The sequence below is a fragment of the Rhineura floridana genome, chromosome 21 (assembly GCF_030035675.1).
Source record: "Rhineura floridana isolate rRhiFlo1 chromosome 21, rRhiFlo1.hap2, whole genome shotgun sequence".
NCBI lineage: Eukaryota > Metazoa > Chordata > Lepidosauria > Squamata > Rhineuridae > Rhineura > Rhineura floridana.
In genome coordinates this window covers 612,356-628,265 of record NC_084500.1, presented here as the reverse complement: position 1 = coordinate 628,265, position 15,910 = coordinate 612,356, and the positions used below count along the sequence as shown (strand labels likewise).

Below are 15,910 nucleotides of genomic sequence, written 5' to 3'. Positions count from 1 at the left end.
CGTGGGGTTTTGTTTTTTTGTTTTTTTGCAGTCTAATAACTTTTGTGTGTTTGATTCCAATGCTGATTTGAGGCCTAGTGCCAGGAAAGACCTGGCCATGATTGATGCAAATATTCTCTGTGGCTTAACCCTTTGTTTAGGCATTTTATTTTTGCTACTACTGTGTAAGAGGTTAGGCTTGATGTGACCTTGCTCGGACCACTTAAAGACCTTTTGATGGTTGAGCACTATGCTGGTCTTTGGCTGACATAAATTATTCATTCACGATGGTTGAGCAGGGATTTGAACCAGGTCTGCATCCAAACCCAACAGTTATTGATGTTAAATTCAAGGAATGCTATTTAGGAACTGATCACTGTAACATTGCCAACGCCCAACAGCTAGTGAGCTTAATGGCTAAACAGGGAACTGAACTTGAATCTGCCACCTCCAAATCTCTCTGTAGTACATTGTTAGGCTAATAATGGATGTCATTTTATTTTTGCCTATAAAATGTAATTCTCTCCGAGGATTTAGGCTGCCCTGTCTCAAGGGCTGAGGGTGGGATGCATGGGCATCTTAAAACCTCAAAGTGCTGATCTTTGTAGGCCTAAGCAATTACATTTAGCAACCACACAAGAAAAAGCTTTGCCTCCCCCACTCTGGCTTCTTTGTCTTGTACTCAAGAGAGTCCTTTCCTCTGACCCAACCCTCTCCTCTTTTCTTTCCCCTCCCCCTTCCCAGTCCTGTCTGCACAGCCTTAGCTGTTCTCTGGTTGGCAGCAGCTGGGGTTTTTTGGGGGGAAGGGGGACTTTTTTGCAATGTCTTCATGGATAATCTATGGCAAGAGATTTGAGGTAGAAAGTGACTTCTGAAGAGTTGGGTTCACTGATTTTTGTGTTTGTAATTTGTTTGCCATCATAGGGCCAGAAGCTGTTGTATGAAACTGGAGCCCTTCTGCTCGTGTGCACAGATCTGCCTGGATCATGCAGAAGCATGCCCATAGTGTAGAGGGAAGAAGGCTGTGTCAATCTTCTGGCTTGTTTAAATCTGTCAAGCCACAGTAGTTCCCAGCCTGCTTCCTCTGGAGTAACTCCTTTGGGTGCTAGATTGCAGCTTGCATAGCCCACTCAAGTGAGTTTAACTCCACTGGAATCCTGTGGACTGTCTGCAACCCCTGTCTTATCTTTTAAAAAATGTTTGTCACGATAATGGGGGCAGCAGAACAAAGTCAAGCGTACGTGGTACAGAAGCCTGGACTCTACAGAAACCATTACTAGACAGGTTGAGTAGCTCCTGCCCCACAGTGTGTATGTGAAGGGGGTTCAGGCATCTGGTAAGGAGCTGGACTGCAGAATGAGTGAGATGTGTGTGAGATGGGTCCTTCCGCAGATGGGAGGGCTGCCTTGGGGAGAGCGTGTTGATTGGCTGGAGCGTGTTCAGTACAGCCTCCATGCGCCCGTAACAAAGGCAGCTCCTGCTTTTCTTCTCTTTTTTTAGTCTACTGTCAGAACAGCCCTGGGGATTAAACCATCCATGTGCCGCATAACTACACAGTGAGATGACAGGAAGGGAATGTGATTGGCAGGGGAATCTCCTTGCTGAGGGTGAGATAATCAGTCTGTGGCTGTCAGCTGGAGGTAGAGGGTGACACACATGCATTGATGGTTTGTAATGCCATAAGCGGCTGTGCTGGAGGACTGGAGGGAGGTGGTATATTAAACTTTTGTGGCATATCTGAGGTGCTGTAACAGCTGGCAGAGGGTGTGGAAAATGGAAGTCTGAAATGAGTGGATGGAATTTGCTTTAGTGGGTTTGCACACTCTTAAACTAGTTAAGAATATATGTAGTTCAGTACTCTGCGTGCATTAGAAACCTCCACAAGTGCAGGAAACAACCCACAGATTGGTACTGGGCATGTGATTAGGCACATGAGAATCTGTTTTGTACCAAAAAGTCAAGGCAAGTATTTAGCCACTAAGACTCCAAATGCAGTCTTGAGAGTGTGTAAGCACTGAAGCAAGAGGGGAAGCCAATAAAATTTCCATGGGGTGGAGCTTCTGAAACCAAATACATATATACACACATTTCATTTCGTATACACATTTGGCCTAATTTATACAGGCTGTGAAATTCAGTGTATTGTGCATGGAGTGTTCAGTTTGGGGAAGTTGAAATTGGAGGATGTGTGTGGAGCGCTTGGCTTAATGGTAGGGGCAGGCAGCCCTAGGGTCTGTGACTTTTGTCCCCTTCGCCAGCTGACTTGTTGCTTTTGGAATGCTCAGTTAAAGGCTTAACCTTGGCCAGCAGTGGCTAGCACAGATGGAAAGGTGTTAACAGTCCTTGTGGAAGAGGCTTGGGCTCTGGCGCTTTTCTGTAGTAACAGAGTCCTGCAATTGCCTGTGTCTGCCAGAAGCAACTGTGGTCTGCAGACACTGGAGGACTTGGTTGTAGGGTAGGACTTGAGGGGATCTTTGGTCTGGAGCTGGACTGCCAAGTTATTGCCACTCATTTAGATTGCTGTGGGTTATAAAATGTAGTAGATTTTGAAACACCTTTCCTCAATTGCCCCAGGCGGCTTACAACTTCAGTTTACAACAAAACATATCAAATAGAATACAAGCGCCCTGGGCACTGGAACAAATCATTCCAAGCAGGCCATCCAGAGACTGGCCTCCACTCCCTCCTTTACCATCCAAAGATCTTCGTAAACGGGAGCTTTGCTGAAGGTGTCTGGATCCTGTGCCCTGTGGCTGTGGGTTTGTCATTGCCATAGCATTCTGTGCTCTTGTGAAAAGCACTTGGTGTGGGTTTTGTCATCTCCAGCAGCATGTAGATGGTGTTCATTCACACTGGTGTTCATTCTTGGCTTTCTTCCCTATTCTGACCTTCGCTTTCAGTTCCAGTTCAGCCCAGGTTGTACAGGGCTAGCTAGGACGACAGTTCCACATATTTCTACCTAAAAAGAGTTTGTGTCTGTTGTCTTGTAACTGTTAGGCGGGATCCTTTGTCAGTAATGGCTAAGGGTTATAAATGCAGATTCTGGGACTTCTGTGGGTCCTAGAAAAGAAGGATGACACTTCCTCATTCATTCTCTTCTCTATTGACTTCCTTCTGCACATCATCTCTAGTATATCTTGCTAAATTACGGTTGTATTTGCACTCTGTTGGCTTGCCTGAGTCCTCTCACTTTTGTATTGCCCCATAGCTCTATAATTTTAGAGCATTTAGTGTCTAACCGTGGTGTGTGATTCTAAGTGCATTTGCCATTATCCATGTTTTCGTTTTGCCATCTCAATCTCCATATTTTCCTTTCTCATGACGGTCCATTTCTTTTACTTTAGGTTTATCAGAGATGAGATAAGCTGTCCCTGAAAGTGAGTTGGTCTTAAAGGGACCACAGACCCTCCTTATCTTGTCAGCCACACTCCTTGAACAAATGCATAGAATGGGGAACTTGGTTGTTTAATTGTGCAACATTCAAATGTTGTTCTGCTTTGAGTGGCTGTTTTCTCCAGCAACTCATGCCAGAGCTGTTTGTTTATGGGAGTGAATAGAAAAAGTCCAGGCTGGCTTGGGTTGAATCCTATTTGTCTAAGCACACAGTGCACAATATACTTTGATAACAATTTAGCTGGTGTACTGAATAGTTGGTGTATGTGTCTTGGATTTGTGTTGATGTAGTCCTGTCTCAGGTGTCAGAGTCAAATCATGGACTCAAGTGCAGTTTTTTGTGACAACTGGGTTGGGCACGCTATGGTGATAGCAAGCCTTCGTTTGCCTCCACGCATGAACTGGAAACCCCCTTCAAAGCTTAGCTTCCCATTTTCATTGGAGGCAAACTGTTTGTTTGATAGCCATCAAAGTGGCTCAGAATATCAGATGAACAGCAATAAATGATAACAATTTGGAAAATGTAATAGGATCAACTAATCAAGTATCAACAGATATACACATAAAAAATCAGTCAATCCATACAACTTTGTATAAAGCAATGCAGATAAACTGGCAGTTTCAAACTAAACATCCTGTTTTCCTGAGCTGTTGCTCCTTCAGAGAGTACGAAGCACGGCTTGAAAAGTACAATCAACGAATATGGACCTGCAAAAGTACCGGAAGCAGCCAGCTGACACACAAAGAAGCCTGGGAGGAAGAGCAGGAAGTTGCTGAGCTGTGAGTAGCAGAATCCAAAGGGTGTGTTTTTAGAGGCCAGGGCATGAGGCCTGAATGGGTGGTGGCATGTTGGGCAAGGAGCTGGTCGTTGCTGTGAAAATCCTCAGAAGGAGTCATGTTAGAGTCAACATCTAAAGGAAAAGGGAAGCCCTTTCGCCAGCTCCCTTGATCAAGGGGATCAATCCAGAGGTGTGGCTTTCTTCCCCTTCTCCCACTTTGACATGTTTTTTAAATTGTTTTTAAATTGTTTTTAATTTTTTTAAATTGTTTTTGTGTTTTAAAATTTGTATATTTGTTTTTATTGTTCTTAATTGCTGTAAACCGCCCAGAGAGCTTCGACTATAGGGCAGTATATAAATGTAATAAATAAATAAATAGAACTTCCTAAGAGTCAAGGTTACTTCCTTAGTTGGACTTGGCTTTGGCCTTGCCTCTTCTTCTAATTCATTGTGTTGTTGGAAAGGTCTTATTTTTCTGTTGCTTGTAAATGTGCAACTTGTCTTTTTTTAGTTCAGTATGTAGTGGTTAAGGTGTTGGACTACAAGCTGGGAGACCAGGGTTCGAATCCCCACACAGCCATGAAGCTCACTGGGTGACCTTGGGTCAGTCACTGCCTCTCAGCCTCAGAGGGAGGCAATCGTAAACCCCCTCTGAATACCGCTTACCATGAAAACCCTATTCATAGGATTGCCATAAGTCGGAATCGACTTGAAGGCAGTCCATTTCCATTTTTCATACTTTATTTCTAATTGGCCTTCCGCCATTAAGGACTCAAGGTGGCTATTTATCAAGTTAATACACTGCCATTAAAATCAAATGCAGATGTGTTGCACAGAAAGGCAGTAAGAACAGCACTCCTTTAACCCAATGTATGTCGTTCCTGAGGCTTTCTGAGAGTTGGACATTCATGCTGAAAAGCTGCAATCAGCACGTTTTCCCTTGGGTAATATCTGGGAAGGCATTCTTCTAGGCACATGAGGCTCCCACAGGGCCCAGTGTCTTAGTGAAAGCTTCTGGCCTAGTTCTCTCCCAGCAGCTAGAAGTGGTGGTGCATTTGTGTGTGTTGGGCTGCAGGTGGAGCTCATACGATGGAAATGATTCCTTACAATAAAAAAAATCCTACCCATAGAAATTTATCGGGAAGAAGGCAGGACTTAAAACCCATTTCTGTGTGGAGGGGATTATAGCACCTGCAGTCTGAGAGGGGTTATTGAGAAGCAGGTCTGTCATCTCGTCAGCTGTGTGTGAGAACTAGTCTGAACTTTCACCTTGTCTCTAGCCTGTCTTCTGATAGAATGACTGAATCTTCCTACTTGGGTTTTATAATAGCGTAATAATGCAGGCCGAGTGTTGCAGGCTTGCTTAGTTCCCCCGATCTGTACAAGGTTTTGTAGCAGCTTCACTAACAGCTCCCCTGCCCCCTTTTAACTAGGTAGACACAAGGCATCTTCCTACAACATTGTGGGTATTGCTATTATCAGTTGACATCTTGTGATGGGATCTTGTGAATGGGTACAGGAGGGCCCCGCTTACCGGCGCTTCGCATTCCTGTATTCCGCTAATGCGGCGACGGGAAATTCCCCCTTTTTAAAGCCAATTTTGCGACATTTTTGTGGCATTTTCGCACGACAGCCCCATTATAGTCTATGGGTTCCGCTTTACGGCGGGGGCCTGGTCCCTAACCCGCCATATAAGCGGGACCCTACTGTAGTTGAATCTGGTTTCCCTGGTTGGATGCTAATTTTGGGAGTTTCCTGTTGCCCATTTTGTAAGAGTTGCCTCTTAAATAGAATGTGCTATATGCTATATCTCTTTTGTTGATATTTTCAGCTTAAAGGAGGAATTCCCAGTATGGTATGAGAACCTTGTCTTGGAAATGGTTCACCACAACACAATTTCCTTAGAAAAACTGGTAGACACTTCATGGCTGGAGATCATGACCAAGTTTGCTGTGGGAGAAGAGTGTGACTTTGAGGTAAGGCCCCAGGTTGAATGAATCAAGATGTCTGTGGCTGTTTCTCTTTTCCAGGCCTACTTATTCTGTGATGTTATGACCTTGGTATTGTCGTGTCAGAAAGGTGGGAGTCTCCAGACAAATTTCAGAGTATATATTAGAAGTGGCACTCCTGGGATGAGGAAAGACAAGGGTGGGGGGAGATAGTTGTCAAGGTGAACAAGTGACCAGTTGTCACCTACAGAGCATCTTTGGATTGGCTCAGATGCCTGTTTCTTGTCGATGGCCTGATGTAAACCTCTGCAAGGCTCAGGCGAGCCAGTGATCTGTAGCCTTTGGGTATACGGAGGAAACACAAAGCACAGCCTTTGCTGGGTTTTAACTGTAGTTGTTGATTTTTAATCTGTTTAGTGCTGCTTTTAAAATTTGTGCCTACACTGTATTTGAATTGGGCTTTATTTTTTATTGGCTTTTCAGATTTTGTACATTATTTCAAACTTCAGTTTGATGGGGTAAAAATATTTCAAATGAATGTTTAAAAGATTTTTACCCCATCTTTTAAATAGTGGATTTTCCTACCATCTTGCCTTCCCGGCCAAGCACAAGGGTGTGTGTGTGCATGTGGTAAACTTGGCCTTGCTAAAGATAACCACCAGCTCCCTGCCCAGCTGCATGCATGAACCCACAGTCAGCATTTTGTAAGTGGCTGCCTGAATCTGGTCACGGGTTCTCTTGCCCAGGTCTAATCTCTTCCAATCTCTTCCAATCAGGTTGGGAAAGAGAAGGTGCTCCGGGTGAAGGTAGTGAAAATCCATCCTCTGGAGAAGGCAACAGAGGAGGAGGAGGCGGTGGCGGCAGCACAGAAGAAAGCTGATGGGGCCTGTGATTCCCCGTCCAGTGACAAAGAGAATTCCAGCCAGGCTGTTCAGGACAACCAAAAGGAACTGGCACTGAAGGAAGACGACAGCCGGAGAGATAGTCTGAGTGAGTAGGAAGCGGCGCCCTGGCCTCGGGTGTTGCTGAGGCCCCTCTTCTGAGGAGCAGATGATTCAGAAATTGCACATACGGTTTGGACATGGCTGCTAGCAGCTTCAGGCACAACTCTCTTGTTAGTTCATGCCAGCCTTGATTCTGATTCATTCTGACCATAGAGTGTGTAGAAGGCCATGGTTGACAGCTGCTTTCTGCAGGCTGACCGAGGACTGGCATGCCACCATATTTTATCTGGGTAATATTTGCTGCCATCAAAAGATCTCTTGGTTGTGAGGGGTAGGGCTGATCTCCCTGCCATGTTTTCCAGACTGCTTTGGAGAGTGGAAATCCCCAGGGGTCCCCCAGATGGCGCCTGCCTTTGTTGTGCCGAGGGGCGCCCGGCTGGCTTTCTCTCTGGCTAAGCTGAGGCCTCCAGTGTCTGTTATTGTAGGACTGATCCTTGCTTGAAGAAGCAGCATTAGGAAGCTCCCCCCACCTGCTGTGGAGTGACTTCTTTGCCCAAAGTGTGCTGCTTATAAGTCCTTGGCACAGATCAGTCTGGAGTTAAGAGTGGCTGGCAGACATTTGCCCAGTGGCATTTAAAGGGAAACCAAAACCATTGGCTTACCAGAGAAATCTGGTGCCCTGTGCAAGGAGGGGGGCTTTTTTTTTTGTAACGGGCATTGCCATTGGTCTTGCCACTTCAGTGTTAATAGTCCACTTGATTGGCCTTGGGTTCTGTGGCACAAAACACAGTCATAGCTTAAATGTAGCATGCAGGTGGACCCTTTGTGTCTTTCTTCCAAGGGAATGGTTGCATTTGCTGGTATTGTATGTACTTGCTTTCTCCTGCAGCTCTGCTGGTCTTTGACCGTAATAAAGTAATCAATCAATCAATCAATTTCTCCTGCAGCTTCACCTATAGATGCTTAGAAAATAATTTTAAAGATGCAGCGTTTATGGGCTTTGCATTAGGAAGCTTCATGAGCAAATAAGGAACACAATATTTTATTAAATTTGCTTCTCTTAGTTAGACAGTGCAAATATTCACATATGCGCTTCGAAAATCTGAAAACATGAGATGGGAGCATCTCATTGGGCCAACTATCTGTCATGTTCTTTGACTAAATCTCCTCAGTCTCAACTGAGCATACATCAGAGGCATGAAGGCGGCAACGTGTGACATCACTGGTGGTGCTCCTCAAACCAGCTGTGTCTTTCAGAGATCCTGGCTCCCTTCCAGAACTATGCATGCTCTGCACTGACATGTATAGCCCCTGCAGTTGAAAGACTTGCTAGTTGGGGTGTTTGTGTGTGCTGCCTTCATTGGAACGAAGTCTGAGGTTTTTGCGCAGGCAGGGACTGTGCATATTGGAGCCCTCACGTGTGTAAGAGGCTGCTGCGTCTGGCTGTTTTCCCTGAACAGCGGGGGGTAAACATCTGGTTTGCCACACCTGCATTGCTAGGAGGACTGCCATATCTCTCATAATACTCAGATTGATGGCTGTGTGGAACTCGCACGTTCAGAAGCAGAATTCTCTGAGCACCAGGTGTTGTTTCGAAGCTCTGCTTGTGGGCTTCCAGGGGCATGTATTTGTGGGATACAGGAGGTTGCTGGATTATGCATGGACTGCTGGCCTGATCCTGCAAAAGGCGCTCGAGGTTCAGTCTCCTTTGAAAACTGTTTGATCTGCAGTCTTCCTTGCCTGCCTCTTTGGAATTGGGCTTGTGTTTATTCCTTGGCCATCTGTGCTTGCTGCAAGCTGTAATCTTTTTCCCCCATTAGTACATTTCAGACTTGTCAGCCTAGGCCTTGTTGGAGCACTGTGTGCTACTCACTGTCTTTCTGTCTTCTATACGATTCCGCAGGTGACCGGGCACGGCGATCTCCTCGGAAGCTGCCAACTTCTCTGAAGAAGGAAGAAAAGAAATGGGTCCCTCCCAAGTTCTTACCCCACAAATACGATGTCAAGCTGCAAAATGAAGACAAGGTGAGGAGGCAGAGAGAGTGCATCAAGAAGCCTTGGCTACCTGTTGGCAAGGAGGGTGTGCAGGATGTTAACGATGTGGCTGCTTCTAGGTCAGGAGCGATTAGAAACAACTGTGTCTATTTTTGGACAGTGGTACGTTAGCACAGTGGCTGGCTGTGAAAACTAATGGCTTGTTTCTTTGTCTCCCAAGATCATCAGCAACGTGCCAGTGGACAGCTTAATTCGTACAGAGCGGCCCCCAAACAAGGAGATCCTGCGCTATTTCATCCGCCACAATGCCCTTCGGGCTGGAACTGGCGAGAACGCCCCCTGGGTCGTTGAGGATGAGCTGGTGAAGAAATATTCCCTTCCCAGCAAGTTCAGTGACTTCTTGCTTGACCCGTATAAAGTGAGAAAGAAGGCAAGATCTGTCTGGGTTGTGGGTTGGAGAAAGGGCAGGCGTAGCGTTTGGCTCATAATGGTGGTGCTTCAAGTGCCTCTGCTGACATTGGGGGAGGGGTGCGTAAAGGCACCCTCAAGGGCGAATCTTGGCTCAGTGGCTGGCCTGTGGCAGTCATTGGGTGCTACAGAGACAGCTTTGGTCTTTGCTGTTGCTCAGGAGTGACCCTTGTCTTCCGTGCTGTTTCTCCACCCTGCAGAGACTGAGCTGGCCTGCCCAAGTCTCTGCAATCTGTTGCCTTCTTTATGACAGCTGTGTGGAGATTTCTTCAAAGGAGGAATGAAGTTGGGTCTCCAGAGCAATCTCCCCGCAAAGCTACTTGCCAGCATCTCTTCATGCTGTCCTCTCCCTCCATTTCACATTGTCCAACTGACGCTCAGCTTCGGGCTGCTGAGCATCCACAGTCCTTGCTGGGTTGCATTTTGAGGTTTTTAAAAAAATACCTACTGTGCTTCTGCAAGCCTCAGGGTTTCCCTGCGTGCCTCTCTCTTGTTCCCAAACGGCATGCTTTCAGTTGCCACTCGAGTGGTCTTATCAGATGACCTCCTTTTATTGAAGCGCTTGAACAAGTGACTTAAAAGGCCAATTAAGAAAAAATAGTTCACTTGCAGTCTTGCGTTAACAGAATCTGTTGCCTTTGAGCTTGTGGTAGGAATCGGGCATGGAAGCTGTTTTCTGTGCGTGACTGAAAGCTGGCCTTGTCTTCTCAGAGGAGCTCCATGCATTTGCTCTTGAAAAGACAGCCTGTGAAACTCATGATCCATCTCTTGGTTGAGATGAGGGTGCTTGTAAAGGGCCTCCATGCAATGGCTCAGAGGAGCTTGGAGCATCACGAGGTGTTCCATACTGTGGGAGTGTTGCAGAAAGATCTGCCTCCACAGTGGATCCCCTTGACTCTGGTATCCAAATGATTTCGCTTTTAGACACTTGCTTTGCTGTTCTGATGTTAATTAAACTAAATAAATAAATAAATGTTGAGATCCTGCTCTGGGCAGCCCTGCATGCTGGTCATACTTGCATCATCTCTGGAGATGTGAATGCTTCTGAGTGAGCCATTGTGAGCTTAACTGTCAGGCCACTGCAAGGAGAGGAAAGGGTAATGGCAGATTCAGCCCATATCCTCACTGGAAAGTCCTGTCAGGAACGCTGAGGCAAAGGTCAGACAGAAAGTAAAGGAAATGTAGAAATTGCTTAATAAACAAAAGGCAGCATACTCCACAAGGTACAATCTGTGCATGGTTCACAGTCAGTATGGTTACAAAAGGGAATACAAACAAAAAAGAGTATTGTGTCTTACGTTCCTTTGTCTGTTTTGTCGCTTGGTGACTGCCATAAGCCTAGAGCAGCTTTCTGGTGATGTGGGACAGTACATTCCATTTTGCTTCTGTTGCCGCCGCAGCTGCATTCTGTCAGCAACGTGATTCAGATGCCACTGAGGTGTATCATGGACGCTAAGGGGTTTCCCCTCGGTGTGTGGGCAGTTTCTCCCCAAATGTATGTGGCCGAGTCAGGGTTGGTGTTCAGGAGCACTTGAGCGGCCTCCAGAGCACCCTCCATGTTCTGTGGGCTGCCGAGAGGCGCGAGAGACAAATACCAGTGTAGGATTTTGAACCTGTCGCTCACCTCACTCCTGGCAACCTCTGTCTTCCTTTTTGTAAAGGCTGGCCCTTACCTTTGCCTCTCCTTTGATTCCAGTACCTGACACTCAACCCCTCAGCGAAGAGGAAGAGGACATCGTCACCCGATAGGAAGCCTTCCAAAAGGCCCAAATCGGACGGCTCTGCTCCAGGCCAGGGGCTGAGCCCCCCCTCACTCTGGTGCAGCGTCCACTTGAAGAAGACGCTGATGGGCTCCCCACTGAAAGTCAAGAACTCCAAGAGCCCCAAGTCCCCCACAGAGGAGCTGGAGGAGGTGATGAAGATGATGTCGGCTGGGAAGCTGGGCAGTAACTTCAGCAAGAAGCAGCAGAGAAACAAGAAGCTGCTGAACGGGCAGAAGTCTGGCAAATCCCGGCCTCCCAAGAAAGACTCTAAGATGAAGATGAAGCAGATGACCCTGCTGGACATGGCGACCAAGGGCACCCCCAAGGTGTCACGATCCCCCCGGAGCTCGGCGGGGAGCCCCAGGTCCTCCAGCAAGCCCCCAAAGCACCTCCCCCCTGCGGCTCTCCACCTCATTGCCTACTACAGAGAGAACAAGGACCGCGAGGACAGGAAGAGCGCCCTCTCTTGCATCATCTCCAAAGCTGCCCGGCTGCTGTCTAGCGAGGATCGTGCCCGCCTTCCTGAGGAGTTGCGGGGGATAGTGCAGAAGCGCTACGAGCTCCTCGAGCACCGGAAGAACTGGGCCTCCATGACCGAGGACCAGCGGAAGGAGTACTTGAAGAAGAAGCGGGAGAAGCTGAAGGAGAAACTGAAGGCGAGGGCCCGGGAGCGGCGGGAGAAGGAGATGCTGGAGAAGCTGGAGAAGCAGAAGCGCTACGAGGACCAGGACCTCCAGGGGGGCAACCTGCCTGCCTTCAAGCTGGTGGACACGCCTGAGGGGCTCCCCAACACCCTCTTTGGGGACGTGGCCATGGTTGTGGAGTTCCTCAGCTGCTACTCGGGGCTCCTGCTGCCGGATGCCCAGTATCCCATCACTGCCATGTCCCTCATGGAAGCCCTGTGTGCTGACAAAGGGGGCTTCCTGTACTTGAACAGAATTCTGGTTATTCTCCTGCAGACCCTTCTGCAAGATGAGATAGCGGAAGACTATCGTGAGCTGGGCATGAAGCTGTCAGAAATCCCGCTCACTCTGCATTCCGTCTCCGAGTTAGTCCGCCTCTGCCTGCGCAAGTCGGACGTGCAAGAGGAGAGCGAGGCGTCGGAGAACGCTGAAGAGAGCAAAGGCCTGGCAGCCTTTGAGGACAACGAGGTGCAGGACGAGTTCCTGGAGAAGCTCGAGACGTCAGAATTCTTTGAGCTGACCTGCGAGGAGAAGCTGCAGATCCTGGCTGCGCTCTGCCACCGGATCCTGATGACCTACTCGGTGCAGGATCACGTAGAGGCGAAGCAGCAGATGTCGGCGGAGCTGTGGAAGGAGCGGCTGGCGATTCTGAAGGAGGAGAACGACAAGAAGAGGGCGGAGAAGCAGAAACGGAAGGAGATGGTGGCCAAGAGCAAGGAGGGCAGCGGCAAAGAGGAGGGCAGCTTTGGGGGAAAGGGGGAGAAGAAGAAAGGGGAGGTGGGGGCTGCGGCAGTGGAAAAAGCCGTCAAGACAGAGCAGCGGGCAGAGGCGGAAGCGGAGGACATGATCAGCGCAGTCAAGAGCAGGAGACTTCTGGCTATCCAGGCCAAGAAGGAGAAGGAGCAGCAGGAGATGCAGATGAAAGGTAACGGCTCTGGAGCACCAGGAAATGGCGTCCTGGAAAGAAGCGGGCGGGGGGCATGAGACACTCCTGGCTGCTGAGCCTGGGAATCAGTCCCCAAAGAAGGGACGAGGGCGGGGGGAGGCGTCTGCTAAGAGGGATCCTTGCTGCTGCTGCTGCTCTGGGCGGGCCTTCGCTTGAGGCCCTTGTCTGTGGCAGCCCTCTGAGCCAGAACTCCCATCCGCTCTAAGCACTCTGCATGGCGGTGTGGTCCTGTGGACGCTCCAGGGCGCCATTGAAATGTCGTGTGTTTCCCGATCGGCCCTTGACGTGAGAGAGGGAGGGAGGCAGCTCCTGTGAGAGTTAGTTTATCATCCAGCTTTCAAGGGATGAGAATGGCAGAATTGTACATGGTGGGGGAACCAACATACCTTTCCCCCCTTTCTCTTCCCCACCAGTAAAACTTGAAAGAGAAGCAGAAGAGGAGCGGATTCGGAAGCATAAGGCTGCAGCTGAAAAGGCCTTTCAAGACGGCATTGCCAAGGCCAAGCTGGTCATGCGCAGGACGCCAGTCGGCACGGACCGCAATCACAACAGGCAAGGAAGAGGGCATTCCTCCGTGGCTGGTGGGAAGCTGCTGCCTGGCGGGGGGCCTGTGGCCCTCCTGATGTTGCTGGGCTCCCATCACCCCTGGGCTCTGGCCATTGGCCCTGGCTGGCTAGGGCTGATGGGAATTGGGAGTCCCCAACGTCTGGAGGGCCCCAAGTTCCCCATCACTGATTTAGTTCAGCATTGTCTCCAGGCTTTCTTCAGGTAGAAACCGAGTCGGACGGTTGGTCTGTCTTGCTCAGTATCGTCTGTGCTAATTGGCAGTGGCTCTCCAGAGTTTGGGGCGAGGGGGTCTCTCCCAGCCTTACTTGGAGATGCTGGGGATTGAACCTGGGTCCTTCTGCACGCAAAGCAGGGGCTCTGCTACTGAGCTTACATGGGCCTTCCCCATGTAGTCTGGGGAAGCAAAGTGGAGGCTTGTGCTGCCTGGGCCTCGCTGCACCAATGGCCGTACGCACAGCTGGTAAGTTTCCCACCGTCTGCTCATTTTAGCCTTGTTGAGTCGCTTTGCCCCAAGCTCTTGTGGCCTACTCCCTTTGCCTGTAGCGCAGAGGCAAGCAGCCCTGTTCCCTCCTGCTGCTGCTGGTGCTTGAGCCACCGCTCTCCCCTGTAATCCTCTGCTTTGCAGCCTGCTCCATCCAGCTGCTGGGCTCCTCCTGCCCGTGTCTAGGCGCCTCTGGAGTGCCCTCCTAAATGCTTTACATTGGCACAAGCGCTGTGTGTTTGGCATTCTCTGGTTATGCTTTTTCTTGAGCAGCTGTAAACAATGCTCCTGAACGGGCACTTGCAAAGCAGCTGAGAAAACGTCTTGGAAAAGGATGTTAATTTAACCTCTCTCACTCATATGTCTTACATATTGTGCCTCTAGGTATTGGCTGTTCTCTGATGAGGTTCCTGGGCTGTTCATAGAGAAGGGCTGGGTGCATGATGGTATCAACTATAATTTCATGCCTCCCCACAAAGAGGAGGAGGAGGAGGAGGAGGAGGAGGGAGAAGAGGAGGAAGAAGAGGAAGAGGAAGACGAGGAGGACTACCAGCAAGGTAAGGCTGACCGTTTCTCACAGCTTCTTCTTGGTCAAGTAGCTGGACGCATTGCATTTGTGAATGCCACAGTTCCTGGATTTCTCAGTAAGAAAAAATAGAAGCAAGTTAACCACTAAGCAACCCTTCACCAGAAATCATAATCTGCCTCTCTCTGTCTGAAACAGCTGCTTCTGTCTGGTTATGAAACAGGTGCTGCTGCTGGGCTGTACTGCGGATGGGGCCTTTGCTCCTGCCACTAGAGACCAAACTGTTGGTCAGCTACTCTTTTATTGCGGCCAGACAGGCTGTTTGCAGCAATGTAACATAGCTGTGCATTAAGCAGCCCTAGAAGAGCAACTGACATATTGTTTTAACAGAGCTGCTCATTGAGCAGCAGTCTGCAGAAGGTTCCTCTCCGTTAAGGGGCCTGAGTGTTCAGTTGGTTTGCCTGGTGGGTGGGATGTGGGTGGGCAACACTCGCTGAATATTAAAGGGGGATAATAATACATGATTTATTTATAGAAGTGTTTATATACCACCACCTTGCAAAACATCAGGGCAGTGCACAGCAACATAAAAATACTTAAAAACAGTTTGAACAGCTGCAAAGGCCTGTTGGCACAAACAAACCTTCAAGAGATGCCTGAAGTCAAAAGGGTGGGAGGCCTGCCAAATGGCTGCCAGAAGCGTGTTCCACAGCCAGGGACCGGCAGCATGGGGGGTCAGTGATGATCTCTGCGATTGGGCACAGATAGAAGGGCTCAGGCGGTCCTTAAGGTATCCTGGACCCAAGTTGTTCAGGACTTTGTATATTGACACAAGAACGTTGAACCTGGCCTGGTAGGATGTGGGCAGCCAGTGCAACTGTTTCGGCAGAGGTGTCACTCGCTGTCGGCCATCTGCCCCCCTCAGTAGTCTGGCCACTGCATTCTGCAGCAGCTGGAGCTTCTGGGCCGGGCCCAAGGGCAGCCCCAGTTAGAGCATGTTGCAGTAATCCAGTCTTGAGGTTTCCAGAGCATGGACTACAGTGGCAAAGTTACCTTGATCTAGACATGGCCATAGCTGGCATACCAGACAAAGTTGGTAAAAGGCAGTCCTAGCCACCAAGGTCACTTGTCCCAAAGATGTATCCAGGAGTACCCCCAAGCTGCGTATCTGCTCCTTTACAGGGAGTGTAACCCTCTCCGGAACAGACAACTGGCCTGTCTTCCGGACATATGAACCACCTACCCACACAGCCTTTGTCTTCCCAGGATTCACTCAGCTTATTGCCCTTCATTCAGTCTTGCACTGCATTAAGACACCAGTCCAAGGCTTGCACAGCCTCTCCTGAGTAAGATATTATGGAGAAGTAGAGCTGTGTGTCACCATCATACTGATGACACCGGTCTCCAGAACTCGTTATGGGCCCTCCCAGTGGCTTC

The 15,910-nt window shown here is 48.9% G+C and overlaps 1 protein-coding gene across 1 annotated transcript in view; it reads left to right on the top strand.

Moving 5' to 3' along the window:
* BAZ1B (bromodomain adjacent to zinc finger domain 1B) overlaps positions 1 to 15,910 on the top strand; it is a 37,676-nt gene that overhangs the window by 2,719 nt on the left and 19,047 nt on the right. The window contains exons 2-9 of the mRNA XM_061604607.1: positions 4,036 to 4,152; positions 5,983 to 6,127; positions 6,877 to 7,090; positions 8,948 to 9,069; positions 9,260 to 9,457; positions 11,204 to 12,878; positions 13,313 to 13,451; positions 14,332 to 14,504. Of these exons, the coding sequence (XP_061460591.1) occupies positions 4,036 to 4,152; positions 5,983 to 6,127; positions 6,877 to 7,090; positions 8,948 to 9,069; positions 9,260 to 9,457; positions 11,204 to 12,878; positions 13,313 to 13,451; positions 14,332 to 14,504 (2,783 nt within the window). The remainder of the gene's footprint in view (positions 1 to 4,035; positions 4,153 to 5,982; positions 6,128 to 6,876; positions 7,091 to 8,947; positions 9,070 to 9,259; positions 9,458 to 11,203; positions 12,879 to 13,312; positions 13,452 to 14,331; positions 14,505 to 15,910) is intronic.